At 38.7% G+C, this 25253-nt stretch overlaps 1 protein-coding gene across 6 annotated transcripts in view; it reads right to left on the reverse strand.

Annotated features, from left to right (window-relative positions):
- The window catches only part of LOC119745803 (CMP-N-acetylneuraminate-beta-1,4-galactoside alpha-2,3-sialyltransferase-like), a 70471-nt gene that overhangs the window by 21562 nt on the left and 23656 nt on the right, over nucleotides 1-25253 (reverse strand). For 3 of the 6 annotated variants that reach the window (XM_038222415.1, XM_038222449.1, XM_038222423.1), the window contains exons 4-7: nucleotides 24861-25064; nucleotides 19991-20089; nucleotides 10720-10773; nucleotides 5145-5211 (exon numbers count right to left, since the gene is read on the reverse strand). In XM_038222415.1, coding sequence (XP_038078343.1) covers nucleotides 5145-5211; nucleotides 10720-10773; nucleotides 19991-20089; nucleotides 24861-24993 — 353 coding nt within the window. In that variant the 5' untranslated portion in view covers nucleotides 24994-25064. The remainder of the gene's footprint in view (nucleotides 1-5144; nucleotides 5212-10719; nucleotides 10774-19990; nucleotides 20090-24860; nucleotides 25065-25253) is intronic. The other 3 variants (XM_038222431.1, XM_038222457.1, XM_038222439.1) reach the window with 2 other exon arrangements.

The following is a 25253-nucleotide window of genomic DNA, read 5'->3' on the forward strand; positions in this document are numbered from 1 at the left end:
ACTGTTCGCGGGTCACCCGAGAACAGGTTTTCAAATACGCCCATAATGCACATGTACCGGTAAGAACATGCACATTGTAAATGATAACATAACTATTGCTGACAGCAGTAATGTGACATGTTTTTTTTTTTACATCCTTAATGACACATGGCACCCTGAGCTTGACCTCCATGACCTCATGTTCATTGTACAATGAACCCCTTGGGTGTAAAATAAGGCCATGTCCCACATCACAGCAGTCAACAAATTTGAAATGTACCGCACCATGGTCCTAGTTTTTATGCAGCGTGTGCAATGTGTTCCATTCACCAGCATGATGGAAAGCAATTCTTCGCAAAAGCTGTGCATGCATCCAGTGAACTTGACGATTCTCTGTTATCAAGCTTGCTTAAGGGAGCACCTTTGAGCAGAAGGCGCCCTTTTGGGCTAAAGGCCCTGTCACACCGTCTGTGATCAATGCGTTCTCACTGCGTCCTTGAAAAATGGCTGGGGCGCAACAATAACTACTAAGGTCGCCTGATGAGCGCCGGAGGGTCTTAATGGTCTCCGATGAGCGCCAAAGTTTTTGAACATGCTCAAAACAATTGCAACACCTCTGCGCTCTGGCTGGGCACCGTAATGACGCAACTCAGGCACTCTGCAAGCGTGGATCGTGTGACATTGACGTGGCATTGACGCAGCCTAGGAGCAAGGCAGTCGATGTAGTCTCCATGAGAAAGTAACTCGACTGCGATGAACTTGTCGAATCAATTTGAAACTGGACTGCGGATTGACCATTTTGTCGTGGTAGTTACATGTACATGTATACAGCGCAAGTGACGTCGCGTGAGCCTATTTTGGTCGGATAGAGAGCGCAACGCGAGCTACTACATGTAGGACGTATCAACAGCGAGCAGAGCGTACATGTACATGTACATGTAGTGTGAGCGCAGTGACAGCGCAGCGGCAGCGACTAGATCGAGTAATTGGGCTTGACAGGGGCGCATAGAGAGTGATTTGAGCGCATCGTAAGAGTGGGATGAGCGCAGTATGAGCGTAGCTTGAGCTACTTCCTGGCCACTTACATGTAATACAGAAAATCGCTGCGATTGTTAAATTTATTAAATATTTTTGGTCGCCGTAAGGTCTCCTATGAGAGCGCATATAATGTGACAGGCCTTTTACAAAACGATATTATAGTTGTTACAAAACAATAATAATTGGAACTGTCTTTAAAAAGTAAAACATTCATGTAAATGTTCACACAACTGTAAGGGTAAAAAATTTGATCCGAAAAAATCAAGCTGTCGGCATAATACTCGTCATTCCAGTCACGTTTCTTTAATTAAAAATAACAAAAGCTGCATTGAAATGCGTGTGTGCTACGAATGTCTTGTGTGTATAAGTCTGACAGTTTTGAATTTACATTTTCAATTATATGCCCATCTCCAGGAGAGAAATTTCCACAAACTAGGTTGAATCACACTGCTATGTTTGCAAATTATTGTACACTGGACCAAATGTGAAATATATTAGTACATGGAGCCCAATGACATTCTGAAATAAAAAAAAAAGTGTTGTCTTATTGTGTTCTTCATCTACACTTGAGGACCAGTTTTCTGTGTGTTGCTTAACGCTCCTATGCAAACATACATTCTGTGCTAAGTTGTATTTTCACTTCAGTCAACAACAATCAAGTGGCTGTATTCAATAGTTAAGAGCTCCCAGCCCACATAAAGCAGGATTGACTGGCTGTGATTGTTTATGTAACTTGATACAGCTTTGCTTTGACTGTAGGTGATTGATAAGACAGCTGTGCCTACCAGTTGCCTGCTTTTGTCGGCTGACTGAATTTGACTAGTCAGAGTGCTTGCTTGAAATACGATCTGACTGTTAGTGACTAGCCCGTGTAAAAGGCGCATGGCAGGGAAAGTGGATGGAATTTTTGACCGTCTGAGACCTTTCAAATAGTAGGCAAATAGTAGGAGGGTGGTTTAAAAAAAAACAGCAGTAAAAGATATCGTACTAACCCAGTGTTGACCCTATTAATTAACCCTAACCGCCCTGAATCCTTCAAAATCCTCTTTGCCAAAGTGGAGGAATTTGGAGGATTGAGGTTACATGGCAAAAGTGCGTTACTGATTTCATAAGATGCACTTTGTCGGGGTCTTGGACCGGACTTTGTGTTGATTTTGCTCAGCCGTGCATAAATATAGGCCTGGATTATGCTTGAAATCCTCCGCACTGCTCCAGGATGTCACTGGCCAAGCCTCAACATATTGACAGTCACTGCCGCAGGATTTTGCAGAATTCAGGCAGTGGTCACCCCTCCACGGACCATATTCAAGAAACAATGGAGGAATTTGCAGGATTGAGGTTATATGCTATTTTTCCATGATGCCAATTGGAGGATTTTGTAGGATTGAGGCTACATCCTAGCAAAAAGGCCTAGGGAGTTAGGGTTAAGTGTATTTATAGATGTACTGGTATGTGCTGATGTTTTGTTCATGAACAATCAATACGACAAATGCACCTGGTGTGATTTTATCACCACAGACATGACAGATGTTCACACATTTTATTTAATCATTAAGTCAAAACCTGGCTTGCTAATAACGTGAACATACGTCAGAAATAACGTTGGCTGCCAAAAACGAAACTTGCTTTCGTCGTGTGCTGCAAATGCAGGGACTGCCATTAACTTAAATAACTTCACACAGTTTTCAAGTTCTTCAGCAATGCACTTTTTGAACTTGGCAAATGTTGTGAACCTAGAGGCACGCTTACATGTACATCTACGTTGTTTGTTGGTTTAGCTTGATTAATTTAATTAAAAAGCCATCTGCACTGATACCGGTAGTTACATGTATATTACCATTGCAGGTGTCCATATTTATCGACAAAAAAATTAGTGGACTTCATCAACGGAGCAGACACCCAATGTCAATACTAAATTTCCTGATAAAAACAACTGGGCCTTTGCCTGATTCAATTTTTATATCAGACGTGCGAAGCACCCTGATATACTGTGATTGTCGCATTTCTTTATATCAGCCATGCGAAGCACGCTGATACAGGTACATGTACTGTGATCGTCCAATTTCTTTCTTTCTTCGGGCCAACGGTCACGTGACCAATGAAAAAAATGGCCATAACTCCTAAACTAGTTAGCCGATTTCAAACAAACTTAGTCAAATTAAACCTTGACACATGCCCTACACAAAAATGTACCTAGCCATGTTCGTAAAATCTGGCCAATGGTTATCCAATGGTCAGTAGTGGTCATTTAATGAGTATTTACAAAATGCTTCTTCTCCCACAGTCTTGACCCAATTAATGTAAAACTTGGTCAGTTACGGTACATGTATATCATTGGACCAAGCCTCACAAAAGTGTTCACAGAATTTGGCCAGTGGTCACCTATTGGCCAGTAGGGGTCATTTTATGAAAAAAATTAAAAAGCGGTTTTACATTTTAAATTTTTGAAGCCCTGTTCAGTGTATTTTTTTATCTCTAATTCTCAAATGTCATATTCCTGACTTATTTGGTTGTCGAGTTATTTCAAGTTTATCATTTTTTAAACTTACATAAAAACAATATAAAAACATAGGAATTCTGGGAAGGTTTCAAACCACCACCCACGATACTGTGGATGTTGTGTGGCATTCAAAAAGGATGTCATCCATGCGCACGGCCATGACAGGTAATTGCACGCACTGTGCTGCACTTCCCATAGACTTTGTACACAACCGCTGAAGTTGCGTCTTGATACTGCATTAATCTTTCGGTTTGTTTTAGCGGCAGTGCCACCTGCGTAAAGGTAGCCGCGTATTCAGCCAGATACTCTGCCGTGGATTAAAAAGTACGGAAGCCAATACTCAACGATATTGCTGTGATTACTTTTTGATGGTTTATGGGGATTAATCTACAGGCATTAACTACTGTTTCATGTATTGTCTTGGCGACTATTTCATGTAATGTTTCGGCGGGTTTAACGTCAAATGTTCATAGTTGTTTCTCTTACATTCTTTTGCCGATCTCAGCCACATGTAACAATGGTCACCCAGGCATGCAACTAGGAATTTAGGAAAAACGAGGAAACTCCAAACTACACAAGAATTTGTACAGTGTTTTTCAATTTGTAATGGCAGTCTTGAGAAGTGAAAAAAGAGGAAATCAGCTGATCCGAGGACAAGTTGCATGCCTGTCACCTTGTGGTCAGTGCAAGTAAGTATTCAGACAAACCGTTAAAATGGCAATTTAGGCTGATATCCATGCTTCGGGAAGCACATTAGCTCTAGTTTTGATGTTCTTATTTTGCTTCTAAAGCTTCAAAAAGTACTTTTTTAAAAGGTTGTTTTTGAAAAAATTTCTCCAGTTTTACCTGCATATATACAGTTTAGTTCCAGAAGATGTGTTCAAAAATCATGCTACAAAAGTGGAATTGAATGAAGGCTGTACTTTCACACTCCATACTCCAATGTAAATTGAATGACAAAAAGGTAAGTATTTGCGATGGAAAAGCTGATAGCATTTGAGAGAGGTTTCCTGGCATGAATTATGCAGAAAGACAGGGACTGAAAAAAGAGGTACATTTTTGATGGTTTTTAACACCACGTCTTGCAAAACAATGATGCAGAACAAGGCTAATAGAACAGAATAGACAGTGAAAAGTGATGTTTTGGAGTACATAATGACAAAATGAGACTGGGTTAATGTACATGTAAGATGAGACGTAATGACAGCAGGATCCGCAAAACAGTATTCATTAAAGTATGTTTGAAAGTTGTTCGGAAAATGTCAGGGGTTCCAAAACTAGTAAGATTTGCTACAACTGTTTTTTCTATCTTTGAATAGTATTAGAAATAATCAAGCTAATTAAACTGGGGATGTGGTGAGAGTGGTCGAAAACAATTTCCATCTTATGAATAGAAATAATCAAGTTTAGGTCAAGGATGACAATACATGTAAAACCAAAATTAAAAAACAAATAAAAAAGTTTGTTGTCAATTCAATGTTAGAAAACATGCACTACAACACTAACATTTCCTCAACATCGGTGGCATTCCAAATGAAACATTAACAAAGGCAAAAAAATTAAATTGGAAATCATTTTAAGTTTTTCTTGTTTTGTTTTGTTTTTTTGAGATTTTTTTCAAACTCACCGATTTATTGGTACAGCTACCGTGCCCCCAATTTTTATACCACCGCCAAAGTTTCCTCTGGTATGACCTGCATAAAAACAAAAAGAAACAACATTTTCTAACTTGCCAGTTAAAATTATAAAATTGGCTTGGACAGCTTGCCTCTTAACACAGGTTGATGGTCACAACAGAAAGTTTCAACCTGTTAGTGTAACCCTAACTCCCTGGGCATTTTGGCTAGGATGCAACTGTTTTTTTTTTTTTTTTATATGCATATTCGCCCTAAACAAGGCTAAAAGCCACTCTAGGTAAAGGGCTACAATTCTCTTAATCCTGCAAAATCCTCCAACTGCCTCCATGTAAAAATTGCATACAGCCACAATCCTCCAAAATCTTCCGTTATTTCTTGAATGTGGTCCTTGGAGGGCTGACCACTGCCGCAATCCTGCAAAATCCTCCAGCAATCACTGTCAAGATGTTGAGGCAGAGCCAGTGACATCCTGGAGCAGTGCGGAGGATTTCAGGCATAATTTATTTAATTAGGTCTAATTTAGGCCTAATTTATGCACGGCTGGGAATAAACAACACAAGGTCCGGCCTAAGACCTTGACACAGTGCATCCTCCAAAATCAGCCACACATTTGTTGCCATACAGCCTCAATACTGCAAAATCTAACATTTTGAGAAGAGGATTTTGGAGGATTTGGGAAGGTTAGGGTTAATAGTTAAGTTGCATCACCCATGCTTTTTAATTAATTCAATTGTTTTTTCTCTTAATAAATGTTCAACTTGTATGTTTTACTCCCAACTAAAAAACCTCCTATTTTAATTTTTTGGGCATCTCCTCTGAACAGGGGTTATATTTTGGCCATAAAACGGGGCCAATTTACGAGCAGACTGGTTCCAGGTTCATACTCTTATTAATATTACTGATTGTGGGGCGGGCACCAGCCTATCCCGATGGAATTACCAACAGGCCAAAAATATTTGAAAATTTGGAAAGTAATAATTCAATAGTTAAACATGAGTGGATATTTTGGTCGATGTTTCATTCAGAAGTGAACTTTTGTATGGCTTGAAAAATAGCAATTTAGAAATGAAAGTCGAAAAGAGCGCAGGAATCATCTTTAAAGATGATGAAAGCTTCTTTTACTTTTTTTTTTAAACAAAACTCAAAATTAGCAGCGAAACCTCAACATGACTTCAAAATTAATAGGGACAAAAATACTGAAACGCAAAATGAAAAATAATAAATAAATAAAAACAAAACTGGCATAATGAATTAGAAGAAGGTTGTTTCTTTTTCACATGTGCATGATGTGCGTGAACATGTATTTAAATATTAAAACAAGATTTTCCTGTTAAGCAAAAATGATGGTTAAACAAACAGTGGAGACAAAACAAATTCCCTAATTGAAAGAAAGGTTGCCCTTCAATTTCTCTATAAAGTATTGACATCACAGAATACATAAATTACTAGAGTGCTAACTCGCTGTACAAATGAAGCCTGCTTGGCTCATCCATATTTGTGCAAAAACCTTTGAAAAATTTAGTACGGCTTTAGTACGACTATCTGCATATCTGCGTTTGTATTTTAAACCAGTGCGTTATTGAAGCCGATACACCAAAAACCAAAATGCACAATTGGTAAATGACATTTCATTTTGCACTGCGCAAACTCAAACGCAAACTCAAACGCAAACGCATATAGGCGGCACTGCAGATTATTTTTATACTGGCGCATTGCAATTAGATTACATTATCTGACACTTACATGTATTATGTTCCACAAACACGCACATTGGCTGATTTTATGGAATAAACAGGGCCATCATGATAAGAAAGGTTGTACATGTACATGGGTTTTCACTGTGTTTTTTTTAGTGGATTTTGGGGGACTTGGTCCTGCAGGCCCGGTTGGACTAAATATTGATGGAGTATGATGGACTTGGGCATGGAGGTCTATTAAGCAAAGCATGCATTGGAAGCAGTGTGATTGATGGATTTTGGCGGACTTGGTCCAGTACATGTTCCGGTACAAGTTTAGTAAAAGACAGTACGGAGTTAGGGTTAATGTATAAGGATTTCTGCTGTAATATCATTTCCCTTGCGATGGAGTCATTTCCTAGATTAGAATTTTAATCATCTCGTATGTTTTTTTTAATTCCAGCTAAAAGCAATTAATAATTCAACGACAGCTTAGGGACATGCAGCCAGACTGTTTAAGCTCCTTGCAAATGTGGCCCTCCGCTCCAGAGGGAAATTAATCCGTCAAAATTAAACTTTGCCAGATCCGCGACAGAGTAGCAGAAGTTGTCCCAGATGAGAGAGTTTAATTGTCTGGATACAGTGCTGGACTCCCACTGGTGAAATTTATGGATACGGTTCACCATTGGAAGAGAACATCAAACATTCTGGAAACGATTAACACTTGTCAACAGAATGCTTTCCAAGAACACCGACTCACGAATGACCACACTCAGTTTTCAACTTGTCAAGTTATAGAGTTTACATGGCCAACTATGTTGAATACAGTGTACCATTTCAAATTTGACATTCTGGAAACGTTCAACACTTGTCAACAAAATGCTTTCTAAGAACACTGACTCACAAATGACCACATTCTGTTTTTAGCTTGTCTTCATAGAGTTTATGTTTTATAACTATGAGTTATAAAACCTTTTTACAAATTAACCACAAAGGAAAGCTGACTAGGTGAATTATACAATTTTTGGAAAAGTTGAACAAAGAAATTGAAAGGAGGGGGGCTTGAACCTGCGACCTACGGATTACCGTTTTTCCATTTGTAAAAGTAACCCCCCCCCCTCCTCCCCCCCCCCCAAAAAAAAAAAACACCCAATTTTTTGAAAAGTTGAAAAAAGAAATTGACTGGAGGGGGGCTTGAACCTGCGACCTACGGATTACCGTTTTTCCATTTGTAAAAGTAACCCCCCCTCCTCCCTCCCCCCCCCAAAAAAAAACACCCATTGTTTTCAAGCCAACCAAAACTCATCATGATTGTGCTAACTTGAAGTGGGCCAAGTTGTATCAGCTGGAAAACAGGGCTCTGACAAATTGTTCATGTCACAAGTAGAAACAAACTTACAATTTCCACAAAAACACAAGGGGGCAAAACAAAACTGCAGGGGAGGGTTTCAAAAACCTACACTTACAATATAAAGAAAATACATTTACAAATGCAGTAAATGTGCCAACATCAAAAGAAAACAATGGGATTGGACAAAACTGATTGAGAAAGAATAATTATGCATGTATATAATTATGCATGTATAATTGGAAATATAGTGGTGCAAAAAAAACAATTGAAGGATGTGACGATTACACGTTTTAACGAAAACATTTCTAAATCTGATTACACATTTTCCAAAACGATTAAACGAAACTCGAATTACATAAATGGGACCTATGTTCAGGCGATCTTCCTTTGAGTTAAACCTACATGTACATGTTCATAACACAAAATATTGTGTCAACAATGTTTTCAAACCTATTCAATTTACAAAACCTTGAAACCACTGCAGTACTTGATTACATTCGGGGTACACGTAGTTTAGTTTTTACTTCTTCACTGACTGCCATAGTTGATTTATCATGCCAATCACGCCGGTCTGCAGCAATATTGGGCACGCATCAGTGTTTGTGACTGGCTAACCATTTAAACGGTACTCAAAATATTTGCTAACGTTTACAAAATTAAACGCAAAGTCACATCCTTAAAAAAAAATACGCAAATATTGCCAACACTGGCAAACAATTTCCTATTTTCCGAAGGCAAAGGGCAAAAGGACATTGCAGGGCAGGGGTTCAACAATATGCACAGTAAAAAATATATAAAAAAATGCAACCCCAGTATTAAAGTGAACCAACATCAAATAAACTGAAATAAAATGGAATGGGATAAAATAGGTTGAGAAATAAGAACTTAAGGACATGTGCAAATACACTGATGTCTGTATCTGTTCATGTAATATACTTGCAAATATGTTGATTGCACAAGTAAAAATTAAAAGGACGCATAGCTCAAACAAATAGTTGGATGTATCTTAACAAGCCTCTGAACTGATGACGTCGCACTTTGTTTACATGTGTACTTTCTTATGGGAGCTTGATGGGACGACCGTTGCTTCGCCCCATGGATAAGTGCACAAATAAACAAAGTGTGACGTCAACAGTACAGAGGCTTGTTTAAAGGGAAAATACAACATTTGCAAACATCAAAAAATAAAACTACCAAATCATTTTGAAATACCTTGCTGGACTGTTAGTGAATGACAGTGTAAAGCATCCTGTAAAATCATGGCACCTGGTATACTGTCATTTTCAAGCAAAGTGGTATTTTTGTATCAATTTCCAACGCTGATCGGCCAATCAGCGTTGGAAAAAACTGGCTTTTTTCCAGATACTGGCCCTAGTTGACCGTCGCACTTGTTTGCAATCGATTACACACCTTTGAACGGATACAAGCCAGCTAGACTGGTTCCCTGACCTTACAATTCCCCAATATATGTAAACTGCTCTGTTTCTTCTTAAATGGAGTCAAGGAACCAGACTACAGGAAAATGATTGTTTTTCTTGGTTTTTATAGCATTTTCGAACCCAAAACCTCAAAAAAGTCAGTGTAACTATATTTGCTATATATTTCCAACCCCCCAATTCCATCCATTTCTGAAAATTACAGCAAAAGCAAATGATGTATATTCCCTTTAAAAGTGGTTAGTTACATGTGCACAATGTAGGATGATTTGTGTGGTACACATGTTGATTTTAAAAATAGTTTTGGAAGGGCATGCACACCCCCTTTGCTGAAATAAATGACCACTACGTTTGAAGTTGGTTTCCTTCCTAAGTCGATAAACCCTGAACTACTACGTTCATGATGCAGTCATTTATATTTTTAAAAAAATTATTAAGTTGTTTTTGTTTTGGGAGCAGGGGTGTCGACTTTTGACAAGGTGCATGTAGGTTAAATTAAAATATAGTTTTAGGAATTCCATTTCAATTCCTTTTGAGCAAATAACCCTTACAGTCCCAGTACCCCCCCCCCCTCACCCACCCCACCCCGCTCCCTCACATCCCACCCCACCCCTGACCTTGCCTTATACTCCATGTTCCGACCACAACTACCTAAGCACTGTATCAAATTTTCTTGAATCTTCAGTGTGTAAATACAAAGATAGTACAGGTGTTACTGGATCATGAAAGTAAATATGCTCATGCAGATGGAAATATGTATAAACAAAAATATCATGGGGTAAAACAAAATTTATGATGGTCAAAACAGAAAATCAAGCAAAAAGACTCCAACATGTCGTAAGTGGGTTCTGGTACTGAAAAGTCGCTGCAATTGTTTTAAAATTTTAGTCAGGTACAAGTGCTTCAAGTTTTATTTATAAAAACTTTACATGTACCAGTACATGTACATTAATATTATGAAGAGGTCAGACGACAAGCCAAAGCTTATGGCCCAAGTTACATACGAGTAACTTAAAGCACACTGTTAGATAAGTTATTTTTCAGTACCACAACCCACTTTGACACCAAATAAACCACAAAAATGCTTGTGATATTCCGTCACCTGGTTCTGGCTCCGTCTCTGGCTTGGTCCCAGCACATAACTGGTCATGATTCCCTACAGAATAAAAAGAACAAGCCCCAAACAAACACCAGAACATGAGTTAATGTGCACATGAAAGATGTGATGCATGATGCACAATGCATTGGGACGTGTACACTTTCTTTCGTAACTCCTAGGGGCGCAGACCAGTAGATAGGCCCAAAATTGCCTTTGCAGTCCAAATCACAGTTTGTATTCTGTCAAATTTTCTCTTAATAGAGAATTTTGGCCCCTGCCTTTGAGTACAGGGTGAGTAAAAAAAAAAACGAAACCCAAATGGCAGGACCAATTTTTGAATGAAGGTTTGCCTGTAGATCTTTCAAAATCTAGGATATGAAAGCCCAATTAATGAGCTTTCTTTTATTACAAAATCATTCATGTACTTTTCAAGTTGCAGAATTTTTGAACATAAACACTGTTTTAAAGTTCTGTCCACGGATCACAAAAAAAGTAAGTGTTTTTTCAGCGAACAAAAACAATTCACATGCATCCCTATATTTCGTTTTGCTGAAGCGATGGGCTTCAGGACTGCTTTTAGTGGTTATCGTCTGTGGAGGGAATAGCACAGAAAGTGAAAGAGGGTGATTACTATCAAGCTTTAATATCATGTATGTCTTAATCACCTGTGACTTGTGGGGTTTTTTTTAAGTTGGGGTATTTTTTGGTCGGTGGTGACTCTGGGGATCTATTTACTGGTCTGCAACCTCAGTCATGCATGGATATACATGCACATGTTCAATATCACGGTCAATTTCATTTGGCAGGTGCCTGTACATGATGCGTTTTCATGCTGTCTGCTGCTTTACCGTTGAGTGGGTTTTTTTATTTTCTGCTGTGAAAAAAAACCCCCAACTTTGATCTGATCTCGGAAGCTGCGGGACAAGGAATGCATGTTTACCTTATTTTGACTTTTGTCCCCAGATCTGTAGGTCAGATGAAGAGGTCACCATGGACATGTTTAATGTTTGACGAAGGCCAACATGATGACAGCGCTAATTCTGTCATTTGAGGGTTTTTTTTCCTAATTTGACAAATTTCGACCTTTGACCCATATCTGTAGGTCAGACGAAGAGGTCACCGCGGACATTTTTTAAGGTTTCACCAAGGCCAACATGTTGACAGCGCTACTTTTGTCATTTGACCTTATTTGTGCTTATTTGAGCTTAATTTTGAAATTTGACATTATTTTCACCTTGATTCCATGATGACCTTTAACCCCAGTTTGGTTGTGCGAAATGTTGGGGTTGGTCTAATGATACTTTTGGCATTGAAATCGTTCAAAATATCGTTCAAAATATGTAGGAGCAATAGACAATGTGAACGTTTGTTACTAACTAACTAACCTACGGACTAACGGAGAGACGTGAGTAACAGTACTTGTAGAGCTGCTATCCGCAGCTAAAAATAGTTAAAGAACTGTCTGTGCTTCTTAGATCATCTTTTTGAATTGCTGTTTCTTTAGCAATACAGAAGTTACTCATGATTGAAAGGAAAGAGACAATTGCTTCAAAAATTTTGAGTTATTTGTAGCTCGACAATAAATCACTTCCCGCAGGGTAGACTGGTTCCTGCCTCCCTATGAGAATCCATATGGACTGGGAACCAGTTTATCGTATAACTGATCTGTTTGTGTGGAAAAGCTTCCCAAAATAAAAGCCATTTTTCAGAGGGCCGCAGCAACCAAATATGAGGGGGGGGGGGAATTATTTTTCAATAAATTAAAATATAAAATTCAGTCCTTCTGATTTGAGGCGTGCAATCGCACCCCCACGCCATCGCACTTCCCTGAGAAGTGCGAATAATCCCACGCCTGAATCCCTCTGTACCACACACCTTGGCATACATTTACAGCTTAATTATACTTCATTATGTGTGAACAAAAGTACGTCGGTGACGAAAAAAAAGTATTATAAAAAAATAGCAGATTGTTCAGTCCCAGCTTGGACCACAGAATCACACGCCTAAAAAAATCACACACCTAGATAAATCAAAAGCCTAGGAAAAAAAACAAGGTGTGCCTTCTTCCCCACGCCTGTGATTTTCAAATCAGAAAGACTGCAATTGAAAATTTGTCAGAAGAAAAAAAATTATACATGCACGTGTATGTCATGGAGCAGCCGAGCACGCCAATTTGTACTGTGTGAAATAATTTGTATATAAATTTTGGTTACCAACCAAAACGCCTATGGCCTGGGTTCGATACATGCTCAGGTCCACATGTGGATTGGGTTTCAGTCCCTGCCCAATTCCGTGGGTGTTTTCTGGGGTTTTCCTCCCACCTCTAAAGCTGTAATTTCTTCTCACTGTCTTCTCTCTAAAGATTTGTTCAGGCTTGCGAGCTGCAGTGCCTGGGGCGCTTTTGAGGAATCCTTGGTTTAGAAATAATTAATAATAGCAGCAGGATATTTCACCGAGTATTATCTTTCCACATTTTGCAATTCCATGACACGTCATTCACACACAGTTGTCATATACATTAGGTGCACATACATTTATGCATGTCCACGCAGGAGTAAGTACATAAATTTGTATGTAAATGCGCTGCAGTTTCAATGAATATATTTTGGAGGCTCTTTCATGCAAAGTGAAATGGATGGATTGTGAAGTGAAAATGACCCCCCCCCCCAAAAAAAACCGCAATAATTAAAAAAAATCAATCAATAAACTAGAATTGTGTTTGTGGACAAACACGAACTGTTTCGACAATAGTTTTTATCTTCAAGCAAACGTGTATCCTGTTAAACAAAACAAAATCAAAAACTAAATTTTAGGAAAGGCACTGCACATGAATCAAAGAAAAACTGTACAGCATGCAAGATGAGTTAGAAATCATAAAAGAAGAAGCCATTCTAGGGATGCGCATCGGAACGGGGTACCCGAGAACCCAACCGCTGATGTCAGGAACCAGTTCCAGATTATGGGATCGCGAGTACCCGTATAAACCAACTTTACAAATTACTTAGTTACTTCTCAGACATTGAAAAAGGGAATTTTTAAAATTGAAAACCAGGCTACATGGAAAGCCAAAACAGACCTCACGTTCAGGCGCATTTTAAGGCGCGACAGATGACGCTCGTGAACGTTTCAGTTTACACCGTAAAGCTACATGTACAAACTCCTTCAGACAACATCCAGAATTTGAATTTTGGGGTTGGTTGTTGGGTTCCTTTTTACGGGTCCCCGGGTACCTGTGTTTTACTTCAATAGGGTATCCTTTCGGTTTGCATCTCCAACTATCTTCAGTCTCCTGACGATGACTAGAGCAGGCTAGTCGAAACGTTGAGACCAAAGACAAGTTCGTTTAGAACTGACAGCAGGACTGTTCTTAACAGAACAAAAAACTACTTAGCAAAGTTGATAATAAGCAGGACAAGTTCTTTTCAGAACTAATATCTTCTAAGCAGTAGTTATTACCACATGGTGTTACCGCAAACCGAAACGATACCGATACCCCACCATGCAAAGCCTCAAATCTTATTTCAATAGGGTACCCGGTTCCCGTACTAACCGTAAATGCACACCACTGACCCATTCACAAGTCATGCTTTCATGTATACATGCAGTCCTTAAACTTTTTTATTTTCATTCCAAAGTACCATGTACATGTATACCATACAGGAAACGAAAGAAATTAAACCAAGGGCAGACTGAGAAATCCGGAAGTATGGTCTAGGTTAACAGAAGCATTATTGACCCATGGAAAACAGGTTAGTTTCTATCTCTTGTTATCCATAAGCAAGTGAAAGGGAAATAAAACGATGTCAGCAGGACATCAACCTGCAATCTACAGATTACTGTACCAGTAGAAGACCAACTGAGATATCAATGTCAACAAGTCCGTGTACTGGCTGCCTCCTTATTTGTCAAAATCTTTCTTCTGAGCTGGGCAACAGATCAAAGACATTTTAATGATTTTTGTTTGCCAAGGCGGATACTATGTGCTATAAAAATTAAGTTTCACTGTGACAAACAAGGCCGGCTTGAGCCTTATATAGAATAATACGTTTTGTAGTCTGTCCTTTTGATATTCGTAGTCGTGTCTAGCAATTTTTATGTAATTGAATTTTAAAATTGTCTTATATTTTTATATTTCAATTGTCTCATGCTTGAGAAATTATCTAAGAAAAGAATAAATAAATACTAAGTAGAAACACCTACTGTCTTAATGACGAATATGGTTGCGAGATAGTTGAGGGGATTTCCAATCAATTTTTATGTAATTGAATTTTAAAATTGTCTTATATTTTTATATTTCAATTGTCTCATGCCTGAGAAATTATCTAAGAAAAGAATAAATAAATACTAAGTAGAAACACCTACTGTCTTAATGACGAATATGGTTGCGAGATAGTTGAGGGGATTTCCAATCAATTTTGTTTTTGTCTTGTTGGTCACAAGGTTATCGGAAGTGAAATTCTCCCCCGGAAATTCCTTGAGGGTGTTAAGATTAATTTCTTCATTTTCTGATTACCTTTACTTGTGGGGGACATCCGAAGGAAAGTTTGCAGGAAAGTTTTGCTAATTTGTCATAGTATTTCAGAAAAACGTCATTCACTTAAAAAAAATAACTTTGTGGGAAAGTTTCAGAAAATTGCAAAACATTTTTTTGAAATATCTGGCAAGATTGAAATAACTTTAAGGTGGAATCCAGCAGGAATTTTCTGGGCTACCGATGAATTAATGATATGAATTTGCCATTTGTGGTTGTTGACAACAGTGCGCGTATACTCTGCTGCGTGTGCGTGCGAAGGTAACGCACGCTACACTCTGTTGACTGGTTGACAACTGTGATTTTCTACACTCTTGATGGAGCTGGAACCAGTGAAATGTGTTAAAATTCCCAGACGACTACAATATCAAAAATAATATTGTAGTCATCTGGGCGCCTTTTCTGAAAACGCATGCAATACGATGATTTATTTTTTACAACCGGGAAGCTTGATATGAATAATGTCTCTCGCTTATGCACATGATAAAGAGTTCCTGAAAAGATCAAGCGATAAACAACAGCATGTGTTTGATGTGTACACAATGCAAGAAGATGCAAGAAGTCAATATTTAATCCACAGTCCTGTGCAGTATTCAATTACTACTTGAATTCCTGGGTTAAAATTAACTAGACCTGTGGTGCATCATTGACAACTGTTACTAGGGAAAGATTACAAAATCAATAAAAAAAAAAATTTAGCCAAAGATAATAACAAGTGATCCGCGGATCACACATGTCGCCTTTTTCCGCGGTCGATCCCCATATGTTTTGTATTCTTACAAAAAAGTCAAATGTGGTGAATTTTAAACGACCTCAAATTACCCCTAGATGACCTTTGACCTCCAATTTGGGAAGACTTGTGATGAACCCCCACCCAAGGATCACTCCATCCCAAGTTACATTAGAATCGATCAAATTCTGTAAACAAAGAAACATTTTAAGTATATTTGAACAATGACCCCTACATGACCTTTGACCTCAGTAATCCGATGAAGAATTGTGTCTCCCACCCAAGGGTCACTGCATCCAAGTTTCTTCAAAATTCATAAAAGCATCATGTATAAATTTTACATTTTTTTCGAAACTTTTACATACAGGTCTACGGTCATACAGAATTTAGGACCAGTGTTTAGTGTCTCCCAAAACTTTGTTTAGGAACACCAAAAAAGTACACTCAATGTCAAGAAAAACGCCTAACATCTGCCAATTTAACAAAAAAAAACTTTTTGAATTCCATTTTCTTTCAGCAGATATTTCAAAATTAGATTGTGGAAAAATTTGGTAACAGAAAAACCTATAGCACAAGAAAAGCACCTTTATCATTGATTCAGCTTTTTCTGAGCACATCATCTTTTTGATTTCCTGACTAAATTCCCTTTTTTTTCCAGCCAACGTTATTTCAAAAGTAAACTGTGGAAAATGAGGGAGCCGGTAACACAAAATCTAGTATGAGAAAAGCCCCTTTAGTGTTGATGCAGTTTTTTTCTGAGTACTTCAATTCCTAGTACGCCCATATGACGCCGAGACATTAATCGGTGTTGTGCCAGTTTCCAACCAGGAAGACCCACATTGCCCACATGAAAGGAATGCGATTCAAAGAACAGCACAGGAAGTAATTTCTATGTACTTTAACTTAAATCAGAAACGTTTGGGTAGGGAGTTCTACATGTTACTTTCCAGAATAGCTGATGCTCAAGATTTTTTACTTTCCAAAATACACTGAGGCTGCCACAGCTAACCCACAAATGTTTGTTTCGAACTGTGACTCCCTGAACATGTTGAACAGGGTGGAGATTGGGGGTAAATTTATTTTGTTCTGTATTTCTTTAAAAGGTAAAAACAACTTTACAGTACAAATTTCAGGAATTCCAGATTAAAAAAGGATTTTTATTCAAAATAATAAAAATCCTGACAAAAAATCTTGAAATCTGGACAAATCCCAACAAAAAATCCTGAAATCTGGACAAATCCTGACAAATCTTAGCCAGAGTTGAATCACCAGGGGCCAATTTCAAAGAGCTGCTTAAGCACAAAATTTGCTTAAGCACAAAAACGTCTTGCTTAATAAAATCAAGTTACCGGCCAAAACTCCATGCGATTGTTATGCTAAGTAAACAACCGCTAAATACCAGTCACAAGTAATGTACATCGCATGGAGTTTTGGCCGGTAACCTAATTTTACTAAGCAATGTTTTTTCGTGCTTAAGCAAATTTTGTGCTTAAGCAGCTCTATGAAATTGGGCCCAGCTGGATACATGCACGTCAGGATACCTTTAGTATACATGCTCCTATTATTTATGTTAGTGCAAAAATGCATTGCTCTTGCAAGTATTGGTCTACGCGGTGCATGTAGTTATTCAAGGATTTGAGCATGCACAAGTACGCATTTGCTGTAACATAGAAATCGGGAGGCAGCAACCAAAATGCAAATTTCACATGCACATCTGCAAATTTAGTGCCAAAAAAAAAAAAAAAACTGAAAAGGAAAAAAAAAATTAAAAAAAATTAATAGTAAAGCAAGAGACAAAGTGTATGAGTACCATTCCAATGGTGATAATGGGAAGTAATACAGCTACAACAATGTTAATGTTTATCAGATGTATAAAGATAACTCTGGCAGAACAGGATACTTTATGTTATTCATCCTGTTAAATGTTAAAACATATCCAGCAGTTACCCAGATTGTCTGCCCCTGGTGATTTTCAAGTTCTCAGATTCCACTCTAAACTGTGAAAACAAAGCCCTACGAAAGCCTCAAGTACCTTTTTTTCTCAAGGCCCAAAGTATCTGTGGGCGTACCTGCAGAAAACGCTTGATTTACAAGTACAGGTACTTGTATGTACCTTTCGATATGCTTCCTGTTGGAAACGTTGGATAACGGGCAGGATGGCACACAATGGCACACAATGGCACACAATTATGGTACACAATGGCAAATGTCCTTGTTTTTGAATGCATGGAATATGGTACATGTATGGCCACATACAAATGACAGCAAAACATCTACATGTACATGTATTTTCCCCAAGAAATTTACAATCATCAAATTGGAAAAAGTGAAGAATTAAGCACCATAGTATTATGGTAAAGCTCAACATGGTATATGAACCTACCGGTACATTCATCACGCTTTCCTGTTCATGTACATTGTACGTAGAATCATTTATATTTAGTGCCTTTTTTTTCATTTGAAGCAACAACAGTGCTCGAAATCTTAATTAGGGTGCATAACAACTAACCTGTTGACGTTTAAAGGGAATATACATCATTTGCTTTTGCTGTAATGTTCAGAAATGGATGGAATTGGGGGGTTGGAAATATATAGCAAATATAGTTACACCGACTTTTTTGAGGTTTTGGGTTCGAAAATGCTATAAAAACCAAGAAAAACAATCATTTTCCTGTAGTCTGGTTCCCTGACTCCATATATGAAGAAACAGAGCAGTTTACATACATTGGGGAATTGTAAGGTCAGGGAACCAGTCCAGCTGGCTTGTACCCGTTCATAGGTGTGTAATCGATTGCAAACAAGTGCAATGGTCAATTGGGCCAGTATTTGAAAAAAAGCCAGTTTTTTTCCAACACTGGTCGGCCGACCAGCGTTGGAAATTGATACAAAAATACCAGTTTTCTTGAAAATGACAGTATACCAGGTGCCATGATTTTACAGGATGCTTTACACTGTCATTCACTAACAGTCCAGTAAGGTATTTCAAAATGATTTGGTAGTTTTATTTTTTGATGTTTGCAAATGTTGTATTTTCCCTTTAAGCTCAGTCGCTACTGTACATTTTGAGAAAACTGAGAAAACAGCTAGGCACAATTCTTTGGGTGTCCTAACTGGATTCCACTGTTAAAGAGAGAGTGGACCATTTGCAGATATATCCAAATAGTAACCAACCAAATTATTGTTAAAATGATTATGATTTGAAAATATAGCAATGACACAAAATTCCCCTATGAAATTATTCCTTCTGGCATGCTGTCATTTTGAAGAAAACAATACAAGAATGTCATTTCCAAAGATGTGTCAAGTGAAACACTTTTGGAAATTTCTGTTGGTACATGTAGTTGGTTTGTAATTGGGCGAATCTGTGAATGGGTGCTATTACAAGCCTTGGCGCGACGCACACGCACACGCGGTTGCAATTATTAGCGAGAATTGTCGGTTTTGTGTGTGTAACATCACGTACCGTACATGTCGACAATCAGCCGAATGAGAATCATGTCCCGAATGCTGATTTTTGGATTGTGTCACAAGAGGGCGCATTTCAAAATATGACTCTGCAACTTTTGAATTGAAATCAATTGATCAAGAATATTGTGTTTTCTCAAAATATACAGCATTCACAGAGCTAAAAATTCATCAGGTTATTGTTACCGGTACATGTAAGCATCTTTAGATTCTGAGCACTTTTGTTGCTTTAAATGAAAAAAATGCACAAATGAACAAAAGTTCATCCTACCTTTAACACACACAAAAAGTGTGCCCACCAGCAAATTTTTTTAAAAACCACCTCCAATAATTGTTTTGTTCGGAAAAATACTTTTACAGGTTATTTGTTACGAGCCCTATTTTCCCTTAAATCAAGGGTTTTCTCCAAATGTTTAGATCTGTTTCGGAGTAATTAGCAATTAAACACCAGTTGCCACTATCATCACTGGAATGGTACTATTTTTTTTTATTTTAATTTTTTAAACATAACTCTGACAAATGTACAACATACTTCAGTAAGAAATCACCTGTTAATAGAATACGCTGGCATTGAGGCGATCCCTGCACCAAATTTATGGGGTGTAAGTTCTGTTGGTCAAAGCGAATCCATGCTTCGTCCATGTCAACTGTATCACACACATTAACAGCCAGAAATCAAACATGGTAGTCAGGGTGTACACAATCAATTATAACGCTGAATAAATGAAAGGTTAATCAGCAAACTATGCTCACGCCAAAATGCAACGGCCCTTTTTCATTCCTCATTGTGGTGTCGTTTTCCTGTACTATAAAATGCATTACACTGTAGTTGTTTGCAAATAATTAACGTTATTTTAACATTTTGATTGAGCACATACATGTGTAACCCTAGCCCCCTAGTACATGTACTTCCTCAGGACTACCCTGCTAAATCCAACAGAGTCCAACGGGAGTTTCCTGCACAATCCACTGTGCCTTATTTTCAGTTGTCTGCTGAATCCAACAGAGTCCAACTTGGCGTTATAATGTGGTTAAGTTGTCTGCTGAATCCAACATATTGCAATCAGGAATGTACACCAGGGGTTTACTGCTCAATCCAACAGGCTCCATTGGGTATATGATATAGTTGGATCCTGTTGGATTCAGCGGGGTTAGGGTTTTAATTAGATGAAATTAAAACAATACACAATTACAGGCAATCTGTTGAATGTGGGGCATCCTTGCAAAATGAGATGGAACTGGGTCGAAATAAGGGTTGCAGGTATCAGGAATTGATGAATGAAATACTGCTTACAATACTGCTGCACTTTAATCGGACTTTCCGTTGACAAGTTATGGCAGTTAGAAGTTCACATTTATCAACATGTTGAAAACATAAAATACTAGGAAAAGGCCTTAAACCCTAACTCCCTAGCATGATTTACTAGGAACCATACCCATCCTGGCAAATTCCAACACCATATGGGAAACTGCACACACATATTTCTGACTTTGTTTCTGGAGGTGTACCAACCAAATGTAAAAGACTGTCAGTTTAGGGGTTGTACCCATCCCGACAGATTTCAACATAACAGGTTGTTGGGGTTTGATGGGTTAAGTTCTGTTAGGGTTAAAGTTTTCAAGTTTTGTAGTCATGAAGATGCCACTTGTTTTTTCTTAACAACACTTTTATTCCATGACTTTTGCACTATTGTGTAGGAGACATATACATGTACAATGTATATATCAAAGATTTCAAAATCAATAAATCTGAAGGCACACAAAAACCATCCCCATGTATTAAAATAAAGTTCACAGATAGTAAACCAAAACTTATCCTATCATTAGAGAAACACTCAACACTTCCTCACCATCAAAAAGTACCTGCACTGATATGCTTGGCCAGTGTTAAAACAATGGATTTTACCCAGGGTTTAAAAATGCATGAAAATACATTGACGTCACTAAAAAAAATCATCTCAAACTTGTTTTTATAAATAAATGCTATTTTTGAAATGGGACTAAAACAGGTTGCTCCTACGGTAGCTGTGCACATAAAGGTTTTCTAAAAGTTGACCAAAGACTGTCTAATTAGGGTGTGCCAAATTGTGGCAAAGGGTGCCCCAAACTATTAAAAGGGTGTCCAAAAAGCACCCTAAGGGTTTAAAGGAATGATCCATGCTCCAATACAGTAACACCAACATGATCAGCACATCCATGTAAATCATGGGTAACTGAAGGGGCGGGGGGGGGGGGGGGTTAATATGTAATCACACCATGCTCTCTAAGGAGAATCAAAGCTTTTATGGCAATTCCATTAACTTGTGGCTGCTAATCAGGCAGAAAAAAAAATTGGGAGAAAAAACATTATCTGGCAGCTGGCCAAGAGGACATCTAGTGTGCACTGAAAGTTGAAACTTGTTCAGATCATCCTGGGCAACTTTTTCCCCCCTCAGATTCAGTCCCAGGCCAAGCATCTCAAGGGAGAAAGTGCACGTCTGGCACTTTGTCTGGCCATATTTTGAGGAATACATGTAAGAACATATAACTACGTGTAACTTTACCTTGTGACAAATACAAATTTAGGGGAAAATTTAGGAAAGCGCACACTGACACAGACAAACTTGTACACATGAGTTATCCCATGGTACCGGTACTATGGGGACCGAAGAGACTGTGGGGACAGTTGAAAGTCCCCACAACTTGGTCCTAATTTGCCCAACAATAAAAAACTTCCCCATAATGTGGTCACGGCCCGCCCACACATACTTGTTCCGTAGTTGTGGGGACTACACACGAGTTGTGCCATGGTACTATGGGGACCGAAGACGCTGTGGGGACAGCAGGAAGTCCCCATAACTCAGTCCTAATTTGCCTAACAATAAAAAACTTCCCAATAACGCAGTGCCAGCCGGCCCATGTAAACAAACTTTCAATTTGATCGGGATGAACAATGGGGCAACCAAATCAGTAAGCGAGGAATTTTAATGCCAAACAAATGTGTATACGGAAGATAAAAATGAATGAATAAAACTGATAAGAAAAATTCAAGAATTTGGTTTTGTTTGGCATGTTGGAGGGGAGGGATGTACGTGTATAAGTTCTTTTTTTATTTATCTATTCCTATTCTCATGAGGTGGTTATGGATTTCATAGCACACACTTGACTGTTAATGTACATGTACATGTACATGTACATGTACACGTACTCATATACCGGTACACGTAAAAATACATACATGTACGGTACATCAGCTTAACAGCTACATGTACATTATATGCATGCAATGTTCTCTTCGCTGATCTCTGTTAATTTGCAAATTCTAACAAAAGCTATTCACGGCTTTGTTCCTGTAGTAGTACCGATTGAAATTATAACTGAAAACCACCGTGCATGTTATGTACATGTACATGTATGTATCTGTACATGTATGGTACCGGTATTACATGTAGCATTACAGAATACAGTTTTGTTGCTTTTCATGTAAATGTACATGTAGCTACCCTCATATTTTAACCAGGGATTTTCATATACTTAGAGTACCAAGCCAAAGTAATTTTGTTTCACTGCACTGGAATTAAGAAAATCTTTCCATTTAAATTTATCTTTTGCAAAATGCCATTTTGTGCAGGTACCGGTACATGTAGAGGGTGTATTCAAAAGTATAGTATTTTAACTACTAAACTTGTATCCTGGTCAAGTGCATCGGTGATGTACGGACGTCACTCCATACAGAAGCAATTCCGTCGCTATTGTTGAGTTGGCCATAACATGTTTGTCATGTAGTAATGGGTAGGCTGGTGTTGGAAGCCAGTTGCCATAGAAACCCAAGAGGAATTTTAACTAAACCACAAGGGTTTCAAATATATGGTGTTCCAAAATCATAAAACACCTACATGTATTGAGCACAGTGTGGAGCTCTGCGGTCTAATGGTTACGATGTCCCACTCGTGTGCGATGGTATTTGGGTATGAACCCCGACGGGGAATATGGTGTTTGTGTTCTTAGGCAAGACATTTTACAACAATTGCCTCTCTCCACCCTGGAGTACATATGGGTCCCAGAGAGGGTAGAGACCAGGTTGCGCTGATCTCGTCCCCAGTGCTTACTTTATTTCCAACCGCGTTTCCAATAGTAAGCCCTGGATAGGAAACTTCCTTCCTGTATCCTGATTGGATACCGCAATTGGCTAGTAATGGATTTTTATCGCGTACTTGGTGCTATTATTCAAAACGTGTTTTCGCGATCATTCGTCCACGCCTTCTCGAAAATACTAATTTCCTTTCCAATTTGCTCATATTAATATGAAATATGATACTGCATGTTGTCTGGATAAGATCGTAACAGTTTGATTTCAAAAATCGTGTTTTCGTAACTCACGCCGTGCTCGCGCTGCTACGAACTGACTCTGTTTTTACCCCAGACACCGCATACAAAAACAAATGCTAATGTGTAACGCATATCCAGGCACCAGACTGTTCCTCATTTGCATACGTGTGCAAAAATCTTGCACATGCAAATGATCAAATACCAGGGTGAGAGAGCAGGTAGTGGTGGGCGCGTACTGCTCGACACCCTGGGGACGAGGTTGAGGTTGCGCTGATCTCGAGCTGTTGCAGAAAACTGGTCTCACTGCCTGATGAACAGGGGTAATAATAGACCTTAAAGTCCCACGCTATGGCATTTTGAGCAAGCACAGCCGTGATTTACATCCGACATGCTTGCACAGAAGTCCTACATGTGTGCACGCGCATGATGCAAATGTGACCTGCCATGGCATAAATTGTGCATTGTGCATTGCAAACTTTACGTACATGTACTATACGTATGTTGGACAGTTATTGTGCGCGTTGTAAACACCTTTAGAGCACGGGCTGTAGGTACATGTTCACAGATTGGATCAGTGCTGCAAAACGTCACGTAACTTACAGCACATGCTCTATTGCCCATGCATACGATGTCTTCTGTCGAGCGCTCTGAGACTATGGTATAGGCTCCGTGCTCCAACAAAAGAGGACGTTTTTTTACCACGTTTGAGATCCCCTTGGACGGGACACACAGCCTGTGCGCACTGTACTGTACTGGTTCTCACGCGAAGTATGCACGACTTCCTGAATGTGCCAAAGCTTTTAGCCACAGCCTCTTCGCGTGAGCATCAGGCGTCATGCACGAATACATGTACATTCAAATTTATCTTGCAATGGTCTCCCAGACTAATCCCCGCCACCAAAAACTTTGGATCATTTGAAATACACAGTGGATGGACAGGAACCAGTCTAGGTCTCCCCCAACTCTTCTCTTCTGGCTGTTGAAGGGGTACTTGTGCACGGAGCCCATAAAGGGCAATATAAGTACCAAGTTATTTTATCATTATTAATACAAAAACATGTGTATCATATTTCTATTAGTAATTCCTGCATGTGTAATACTGGTACCTACTTGGACTTTTGACAACTTTGGTCTTGTGTCTACTGACAGACATCATGAAGAGTAGGTCCAGCATCAGGAGCACCATGGCAATCACCAGGATATACATCAGTGTTCTGATGTTGACTCTTATGGTCACGCCCATAGTAGCAGACAGCTGCAGTACTGTCGCAGAGTACCGGTTCAAAGTGACTGTTCAGTTCTGTAGCGGCAATCCTGCATACGGAAAGAAAAAAAAAAATCTAATTTGAAAAATTCCCAAAAATTTGTATTACAAAAATAGGATATGATGTAGTGTACACAGTTAACATTCCTGCACAAGTCACAATTTCAGAAATGCGCCCCCAAAAGTTTTGGGATACGCTCAATTTTAAACTGCAATCACCACAATTCAAGATACCAAGT

This window comes from Patiria miniata, unplaced genomic scaffold (genome assembly GCF_015706575.1).
Source record: "Patiria miniata isolate m_02_andy unplaced genomic scaffold, ASM1570657v1 HiC_scaffold_12, whole genome shotgun sequence".
NCBI classification, from domain to species: domain Eukaryota; kingdom Metazoa; phylum Echinodermata; class Asteroidea; order Valvatida; family Asterinidae; genus Patiria; species Patiria miniata.